The 9,813-nt window shown below is 41.4% G+C and overlaps 2 protein-coding genes across 2 annotated transcripts; both read right to left on the bottom strand.

Moving 5' to 3' along the window:
• Positions 1–7,627: 7,627 nt before the first annotated feature.
• On the bottom strand, positions 7,628–8,041 carry LOC103993043 (uncharacterized). The gene is made up of 2 exons (XM_009412969.1): positions 7,972–8,041; positions 7,628–7,872 (listed from the first exon to the last, which is right to left on the bottom strand). The coding sequence occupies exons 1-2, from the start codon at positions 8,039–8,041 to the stop codon at positions 7,628–7,630; spliced, it is 315 nt and encodes a 104-aa protein (XP_009411244.1).
• Positions 8,042–9,186: 1,145 nt separating this feature from the next.
• LOC103993044 (uncharacterized) lies at positions 9,187–9,575 on the bottom strand. The gene is made up of 2 exons (XM_009412970.1): positions 9,509–9,575; positions 9,187–9,434 (listed from the first exon to the last, which is right to left on the bottom strand). Exons 1-2 carry the CDS (start codon positions 9,573–9,575, stop codon positions 9,187–9,189), a joined length of 315 nt encoding a protein of 104 aa, XP_009411245.1.
• Between the last annotated feature and the right edge of the window lie 238 nt (positions 9,576–9,813).

The following is a 9,813-nucleotide window of genomic DNA, read 5'->3' on the forward strand; positions in this document are numbered from 1 at the left end:
CTTCTTTTGGAGATAGAAATGGTCTATTTTATTCTACTCTAATAAAATATGATCTTTCTCGAGCAAAATGTAATATGTTCAGGTCACATCATCTTTCGGGTACTCGACGGTAGTAATCGGTGCATGCTCATCATTGGAGCTTTTTTCCTTGTTTGATGCTCCTGCATGCATCTGTGCATCGAGAAATGAGTAGTAAAGAAATCTACAACAACAAAAGGAAAGGAATGAGATATGAAAAGATCAGATGAAAAATGGCCTTCGAGGGGAAGGGCAGAGAGTATCCATGCTGGTTGGAAACTGTGGCGACTAAAAACTAAAGAGAAATGAGATAGATAGAGATAGATACACGTACAGGAGTGTCCCCCCTATGTCCTGCTTCTATTGCTCTTAAAAGGAGTTTCTAAGATACGTCATCATTCTATAATGAGATACGTATCATCTCTGGTCGTCATATGACCACCAAGGATGATGAGTACATCACCGGAGAATGAAGACGTATCTTAAGAACTAAGAGCAATAGAAGGATGACGAAGAGTCACGCTCGGGTACTTGGATCGTTCTCGATCTATCTCCCTCTCCATAATATTACCCACCAAGGGCAACCTTAGAACCAACCTCGGTCTCATGATGCCTCTCATCCTCTTCGCTCTTTCTTAAAAGGTTATTCTTCAGCGAATCTAACGTATGATCCAACTCTCACGATGCATGCGTGCAATCAAATATCGAAACGACCTCCAATATTGAGTACGTACCTGTTGCTTACAAGCCGACCCGAGCCAATGCGAATGGACTAAGTGTTACTACTATATGCTCTGCGAGGAGCCATATGGTCTATATATATATATATATATATATATATATATATATATATATATATATATTTCGTAGGATGTGGTTTTAGGATTGGCAACACTCTGAATTTACAAGCAAAAGCTAATATAAGATAATTATTTAGTTACAGAAATAATGAAACATAATCCCAATTATTATTAAGCAATTATAATTGCTATCTTTCAACAGAACATACTATCAACTTTTCTTTTATTAGTGTGGATTGCAGTCAACCCTCGACGTGCATAATATATAACCGGTAAGACTGCTGCAGAAGAGCGCATCATGCACTCATTTGCAGTTGATGCAGCTGCAGGATATAGGCTTCAGCGAGCAGTAGCCGAACGGCTTGCCGGGCTGGTTGCAGATGATTCGGTGACAACACTTCATTTGCCGGCATTGGCTCCGGTCACCTCTGGAACAACACATGCATTCGGAGCACACCTGGAACGGCTCCGCCAGCACGCTGCCGTAGGAGCTGATCACGTCGCCGACAGGTCGGTGTTGGACGGAAGAGACAGGTATGTAACCGTCATCAGAGTGCGTTCCAGCGTGGGATAATCCTGCATGCGGGCGTCGAGAAGCCAGTCAGTGTAAACTTGGAATGTACGTGAGAAGATGAGCTGAAGGATTACCTTTGTAGGGAGGAGCGGAGACTAGGAGAGCGAGCATGAGAAGGATACCAGCGTTGAGGTTACCCATGGCGGTAGCTTGGAAGCTGCAGAGAGAGAGAGAGAGAGAGAGAGAGAGAGAGAGAGACGAGAAACGAGAGACGAGAGGGTATGCCTCCCTCTACATTCCAGTTGCTTTATATAGAGTGTGTTTGGCCGATGACGGTACAAAGTTGAGCTGTTCCTGACGCGTTCTTTCAGCTGTCTGCTGGAGAAGACAACCGCAAGTAGTTTCAAAGCAGAAACCAAAGCGGCCCTCAAGAGCAAAAACCTTCAATCGATGAAATGCTGATGGACCAAATTAAATGGCGGAGAACAACCAGTTGAATCTAATATTGGCAGTCCGGTGCAAGCTGATGATTTTGCAGTTGACAACTATGGTTTTATTAGAAAGTGTCAGCTAGCTTAGCTGGTAAAGATCTTAATTATTTACCGTGTTAGATTTAAATCGCGTCTTCATCGCTTACCTTTGTTATAACTTTTGCGAACACAAACAACTTAATGATGAAATGCATCAGCTGGCAATCACCAATTCAGGGCAGATGGTTTTCATATCTGAACTACCAACTTAGATCCTATTATAAGATTGGACAAGAGGTAATCAGCGTTAGATGCCGGAATGGAGTGCCAGGTTCTCTCTCGTTAACTGCTTAGGCAAGTTTCATGGCCGGACTCCGATAATTGAAGAAACATAGTTCTTCCACTTCAGAAGATCCACCTCGCTAGACATTTCGACAAAGTTATATCACCGCATATCCGCTGCCGGGAAATCTTCCTGAAGGAGTTCCCTGCCTCTCATTTTGGATTATGAGTCAAATTAATTTTCTGTACCCTGATATTTCATTTGCTTAGAGCAGATAAACCTGGAAGTATAGGGTACCATGTTGAAAAGCGAGCTGCCCCCTTATGTGTTTTGGAATAGATTTGGAGTCTTTGTTTGGTGGCCTGGTTGTCTTAATATAATATATTGGGCATAGCTGATGGATTTACTTAATGTAAATTCTGTCATGCGTTCCGTGAGGCTAACAACAGTGCTCACCGATCTGTCAAATTTGTTAGTCTGCCTTCAATTTATCGGAGGCCGGCCATGAAACTTGCCGGCTATGTCGTGCTGGTTGCTTGCATGAAGTGCTCGGATTGCCGGTGTTGTTGCATCACCGACCTGAGCAAATGCGAATGGACCAAGTGTTGCTATCATATGCTCTGCAACTAACCATATGTGTTATGATCCTATCTAATTAGGTAAGATATATTATAAATATAATTTAATTTTAATTAAAATTTAATTATGATAATATTTCTTAAGAGATGATCGGAGGGACTCTTTCAATTACTTATCTTAGACTTTCTACTCTCACCTATGAATAGATAGGATCTCCTAGGGACTAAAAACACAATACATAAATTTGAGGATATGTAGATATGAGAAAACATGGATACTTGATATTATTGAAAGATTATAGATCTTCTCTTATCTCCCCTTTGTCCCTAATCCATCATTCATAGTGGTCATAGGTAGGATAAGAAGAGAGATGAATGATGACTCTAATTTTCTTTGTAGATCATTATCATTATAGCTTTCATATCCAATGATGGTGTACCTACAAATCCTACATAAGGTTTTTGAATAGTATCGCAAGGTACGTATCGTAAATTTGATTAATTGTTATTTGATTTCAGATTTTGGTATTAAAATTTTCTACATAACAAAAGCATAAGGATGGTTTTTATGCTTACAATTAGTATCAGAGTCAAGTTTGTGAAATCAAATACTTTAGATCTATTTATTAGCACCTTTTTTTCGTGAAAAGTTGTTATTCAGTTTTTATTTGCGATGCATGATCCATTTGTTTGTATTATCGATCTGCTTTTCTATCTAGTCTGTCATATCGCCTGCTTGCAGGCGATGCGAGGTTCATCGTATTTGATTGATGGATCACTGTCGATAACTTGCTAGCGATGATAGTATTGTTTGAGGGCGGCGACCTCTAGTGGTCGGCAACCCAATTCGGGTGGCTACATACCTAGTGCAAGCATTGTGGGGTGCGACAACCTTAGGATGGTTATAGCACCGCTACTGCCCGTGGTGGGTGCGATGGCTGCATAGTGTTGTTGCTTGTGGTGGCTACAGCGGCTGTGCAGTGTTGCTACGTGTGGCGGCTGCCTATAACGATTACAATGATTGTAGCAATGCCACCGTTAAGGCATTTGCTGGCCACGACCATGTCATTGGATGCCTAAAGCTAATAGGGTCATTGGGCGGCATGTGCGTGCACAACCGTGTCACGGTAATCATGGGGTCACCGGGCAGTGCATGCACACAACCGCTTGTGGGCAGGGGTGCCACACGCGAGGCGGTGACTACGCTTGGTGGTGACGACCATGCCTCATCCAATGACTATGAACAATGGTTGTGGGACTTCACATAGTCAACCGTCGTGCACGACAATGATCACGTCTCGCACAACGATCATAAAAAGCGAGTGGCAATTAAGGTTTTTAATAAAAAGATAGGTTTACCCATCATAAAAAGCGAGTGGCATGTGCGTGCACAACCGTGTCACGGTAATCATGGGGTCACCGGGCAGTGCATGCACACAACCGCTTGTGGGCAGGGGTGCAACACGCAAGGCGGTGACTACGCTTGGTGGTGACGACCATGCCTCATCCAATGACTATGAACAATGGTTGTGGCACCTCACATAGTCAACCGTCGTGCACGACAACGATCACGTCTCGCACAACGATCATAAAAAGCGAGTGGCAATTAAGGTTTTTAATAAAAAGATAGTTTTACCCCTCATAAATTAGATAATTTTAATCTGTGTCCCTAAGATTACTTTTCAATTATGCCCTTAAGAAATTAATTTTTTTTATTATATATCCTAATTAAAATTATAGTTTTACTCTTTAAAAATTAAAATTTTTGACTCATATCCTAAATTATAAAATTAGTTAATTTGATTTATTTTAATCAAATACTTTGATCGGACTTAGATTATGACTTTATTTGACTACTTGACTGGATTTATATTTGATCAATTAAGTTTTGATTGAATTCAAGAAAAAAATAAATTTTGATTAATTTTTAATTTTAATCAACTTTAATCTTAATGGGCCTAATTGAGTGAATGATCTGCCCAAATATATGAGCCCAATTTAGGTAACCTAATTCTCAGTTTGCTCAATTAAATAAGATTGACTAATACGAGGATTCTATCTAGAATTGAAAAATATATAAATTACGATCTTCCATGATAGTTTTCTTAAATGACATGATTAGCAGAGGTTTCATTCTGTTGAAATGGGGTACATGCCTTCTCTTCCTGAGAGGGCTTGGGATCGGAGGTAATGTCTCTTTGCTCGAACGTTTGTTGGGAGGAGTAATAGAAGGATGTGTCTGTGACGTTTGACCCTCCTTCTAGCGCTAGAATGATAGAGTCATGAGTACCATCGGCTGATAAGTCGATACAGTTTGTCCACTACCGAAGGTGTAGGCTTATCTAGGTGCCTCTTCCTTATTGACATGGGAGACTTGGTAACGTGAGACTGCATAGGTTACCCAGTCAAACGCCATTCTGCTAGTGAGGATTCGGTTCGGGATGGCTGGGTAGGGTCGTCCAGATGTCTTCAGGCGGCCAACGATCTTGCATGACAGGCCGACGCCAAGGGTTGCCCAACGTGACCCATTCGATACTTAAGCCAGCAAAGGAGAGAAGACAATAGTGTAAGCTATATGATTAAGTTAGTGTATAGAGAGCCTCCCCTAGCTCTTGCTCGGGGGTATTTTTTATACCTCACCGGCAATCTACCATCTACGGGTTGTTAGCATCCATCGATATTTCAAGCAGGCGGTTCATCTATTCTAGGGCAACTGTTCTGATCCTGTGCTGTGCGGGACTATCCTCCCATTTTCGGGTATCGCTTTGTGCAATTTCAAGCGACGTGGATTTTGTTTTGCATCGCTTTTGAGCGGGGTGGTGTCACTTCGGGATGCAGCCGTTTTTGAGTCAGGTTGTATATGCATGACTTTGGTTAGAGTGGTGCCACGTATGATCTGAGGTGGCTGCTAGCTGGGTGGTACCAAAATATCTTCTATCAATCTCTATTCTCACTTATAAATAAACAAAATCTCCTAAAGATTTAAAAATATAATATATGAATATGGGAAGACACAAATCAGATAAAAGATTTTTTGAAAGGTATCAAAAGATATATATCATAAATTTAATTTATTATTATTTAAATTTAGATTTTAGCATTAAATTTTTTTGTAAAGATAATTTTGATGTTTATAATATGTTCTTACCATTGTCGGTATAGGAGGTTCTCCCTTTGTCTTTCTTCTTTCGCTTTGAAGATATTGTTTACGGTAGGTCTTTATTGAATGATCAGATACGTATCACCTTTTTCCTTAGCTCGGAGATTTGGATGCTAGTAGCCATTTCCATTGGGCTTCAGCACCTTCTTCAGAAGGATCATCTGTTATCTCCGCGTACATGCCCCGTCTCGATACGATGCATGGGAGTTGTGTGTAGATCCCATCGTATCTGATGTTTAAATGACCACATCAACCTATAAAAGTTTATTGGGTGATTCAGTCAACCAAAGTATAGTGTCAAGAATCACATACATTCTTTACCTTCTGATTTCGACTCGTGATTAAACAGCAGATTTTTTTTTCGTATAATGTCTGATTTAGGTAGCCTACAGATGTTGGCTTCGGTCTCTTCTTCCTATAGGTCTGTATATCGGAAAAGATTAGAGAAGATTATATGGACTTTTCACATTTTTGAAGATTGGAGAATGGTAGCATCTCCATTTACCTCTTGTAATTGTCATTGACAGTGTTCTCATGTGTTTACCGATTGGAGTAATGGAACTAAAAGTCTGCCTCCCCTCTTCGTTCCAGTTGCTTTGTATTGTGTTTTTGGCCGATGACGGTGCAAGGTGGAGCTTCTCATGTGTTTTTCCAGCTAGCAATCACCAATTCATGGCAGATGGTTTTTGGTAAAAATTATTGACTTTGATACATGTGTAGCTGTAGAAACAAGTGGTGATAAAAACTGTGGGAAGAAACTATAATCGATCCAGTGGGAGACCAAAAACTAGTTCTGACACTGACAAAAGATTAAGCAGCAGGCCATAAAAACAAGAAAGATCTGCAAATGGTTTCAGGAGACGACTATACATCAAGTAGTTTAAACCACAGAAGATATAGCAATCCTGTATATGGTGCAAAGAAAAACTCTGTGCTGGCTGGAAAGAAAGAACTTCTTTACCATAAATATGTTTTCATGATATTCCTACTTTGATAAGTGAATCGATTCATTCATATCTTTGCTTACGATCATGTGGTTTTGGTTGATTTTCTACACTACTAATGCTTTGTCTCTCTATTGCTTCCAAGGTAAGATGGTGCTTTGGTGATAACATATACTACTTTACAGAGAGTCATCGCAGTGGAGGCACAGAAGCTACAATCTACAGATTAACCGGTTTCACTGGGCAATATTCCCCGAATGAAGGAATTGCTCAAACAAGATTAACATTGACTTGAGGATTTCTATGGCTGCTTTGCGATGTTCTAAAGGAACTTCACCGTGGATGTGTCTTCATGATAGTACTACTTTGATTAGTTGTGATCACACGGTGCCTTTTAGAGTTGCTTCAGGTGAACAGTTGCAGACAGCAGTGACGGGCGATACAAAGCAGAAGCAGAGCGTCAAGACTTTCTCTTATATTAGTAGCTCGATGTACCGTAAGAAACAAAAGCAGTCCAACCTGTTGCGGTATCTGAGTTTTTGATTATATAATACTTTATATATGTAATTATGAGGAGAAATAGGATAGAGCTAAGAGAAAGTGAGGGATCCGAAACTGACGGATTGTAGATCGTATGAGTCTTGGCCTGCATGTGCACGAGTATATCAGCCATTTGATCATTGAACTACGCATATTTTGGGATGTCATTTGAGCTACAAGTCCTATTAAAATGGTCTCTGTTATTGTTATTCTTTGCAATAAATGCTAGCAGCCCCTTTTATAAGCGGATACATAAATCATGCCGGTCCACAGTCCTCTTTTAGTCATTCCAATCTGCACCGGCGGAAGAGCGCATGCCCTCAAATGCAGTTGTCGCAGTGGCAGGCCACCGGCCTATACGAGCATATGGCCGCTGGATTGGTGGCCTCGTGGCAGATCAACTTGTAGCAACACTTTGTCGTCACGCAGTTGCTCGGGTTGTTGGTGGAACAACACCGGCAGTCCGAGCACTGATTGTAACCGGCCAGCACACCGCCGGGCACATTGGCCAGAGTCAGGTACTTGACGGGAGTCACAGGTATGTACTCATCAGTGTTGGATGCTCCTGCATACGTACACCGAGAAATGAGTCCGTATATAATGTTACAACTAAAAGAAAGGGAGGAGATTTGAAATAGACATCAGATCAGATGTGAAGGATGACCTTTGAGGGGAAGAGCAGAGAGCAGGAGAGCCAGCATCAGCAGAACGAGGTTGGCGTTGAGGTTACCCATGATGGTTGGTTGGTATCTGTATGAGGGGGAGAGAGACAGAGATATATATAGGTATAGAAGCATCTCCCTTTGTCTTCCTTCTTTTGGTTTCAAAGGAGTATGCAAAGTAGATCTTTGTTCTAAGATCAAATACTCGTCCCCTCTTGTGGCCATATCTATCGGGCATTATCAGCACCTTCTTCACAAGGAGCATCTGTAATCTCAGATACTTTCTGCTCTCTCTTCAAAGGTCATCCTTCATCTGATGTAATGTCCGTTCCAAGTCTCCTTCGTTTCTTTTGGTTGTAGCTTTATGTACCGACTCATTTCTCGGTGGATGCATGCGTGTAATCCACACTAAAACGATCTCCAATGCTGAGTATGTGTACCTATTGCTCCTGCCGAATACTGGCCGATAGCCGACGTGCCCGGCGGCGTGCTGGGTGCTTACAAGCAGCTCTCGGACTGCCGATGTTGTTCCGCCACCGATCGGAAGAGAGTGCATTTAAGGCAGTTCTTTATTATAGGATAAGATACACATCAGAGAAAAATCCAAAGAGAGAAATCCAAATCAAAGAATATTATGTGAACCTTTCACAGTTTCAAGATTGGAGAATGGTAGCATCTTCATGCACCTCTTGAAATGGTCATTGACAATGTTCTCACAGTGCCTACATTGTTTCACCCTTTCATCACTGTTGGTTTAATCATACTTTTGGCATTTTTCTTTTTCTTCTCCGGTCATTGGATTTACGACTGTGAGGTTAAATTGGTACTTAATCTCAATTTAATTCTGACGTGGTATCAGATCGGAATCATACATGGCATTTTTTTCATCATAGAATGAATTGTGTTTTGACAAACATTATTATCGCCATGAAACAGAAAAAGAAAATGTTAGAGCTATATATTTTTAGTCACATGAATTCGTAGTGCTATATATTATCCTTGGAAATTAAGTCTATTTTCTACTAAATAAAATTCAGAGGTTTTTGCAGCATTTAAAAATCAATAAAATTGTTGAGAGAGAAGTCCCGTAAAAGTTCTCTTTTATTGCTATACTTTCTCCTCTTATTAGCGGATACAAAAACCATGCGTCCACGTCCAAAGTCCTCTTATAGCCATTCCCATCTCACCGATCTGCACCAGCGGAAGAGCTCATGCTCTCAATTGCAGTTGTTGCAGTTGCAGGCCGTCGGCTTAAACGAGCAGTTGGCGGCTGGATTGACGGCCTCGTTGCAGATGAGTTCGTAGCAACACTTGGTGGTCTCGCATTTGCTTTGGTCGGTGGCGGAACAACACCGGCAATCCGAGCACTGCTTGTAAGCAGCCCGCACGTCGGCGACAGGCCGGTACTTTACAGGAGTGACAGGAACGTACTCAGCATCGGACTTCTTTTCAGTGTCCGATGCTCCTGCATGCATGCACGGAACAAGAAGTGAGTCAGTGGATGCAAAGCCATGGACGTGGAATCAGAAGAAGGTTGACCTTTGAGGGGAAGAGGCGAGAGTAGAAGAGCCAGCATCAGAACGAGGTTGGTGTTCAGGTTGCCCATGGTGGATAGAAACTATGGAGGGGGAGAGAAAGAGAGAAAGATACTCGTACATGTAGGTAGAGGATGGTCTCCTTTGATGAGAGTGTTTAAGGTAGGTCTTATTATATGATCATATACTTATCACCTCTTTCCTCAAAATGGAGATTTAGATACTGGTGGCCATATATTGGAGCATTACGATCATCTACAATCTCCTACATGATTACCGGCAGGTTAATCATACTTTTTTGGTGTTCTT

This window comes from Musa acuminata, chromosome BXJ2-7 (genome assembly GCF_036884655.1).
Source record: "Musa acuminata AAA Group cultivar baxijiao chromosome BXJ2-7, Cavendish_Baxijiao_AAA, whole genome shotgun sequence".
Classification (NCBI taxonomy): domain Eukaryota; kingdom Viridiplantae; phylum Streptophyta; class Magnoliopsida; order Zingiberales; family Musaceae; genus Musa; species Musa acuminata.

Coding starts and splice junctions, on each gene's coding strand:
- LOC103993044 (XM_009412970.1), bottom strand. CDS start 9,575: ATGGGCAACCTGAACACCAACCTCGTTCTGATGCTGGCTCTTCTACTC. Junction 9,435..9,508: donor CTCGCCTCTTCCCCTCAAAG/GTCAACCTTCTT, acceptor GCATGCATGCAG/GAGCATCGGACACTGAAAAG.
- LOC103993043 (XM_009412969.1), bottom strand. CDS start 8,041: ATGGGTAACCTCAACGCCAACCTCGTTCTGCTGATGCTGGCTCTCCTG. Junction 7,873..7,971: donor CTCTGCTCTTCCCCTCAAAG/GTCATCCTTCAC, acceptor GTACGTATGCAG/GAGCATCCAACACTGATGAG.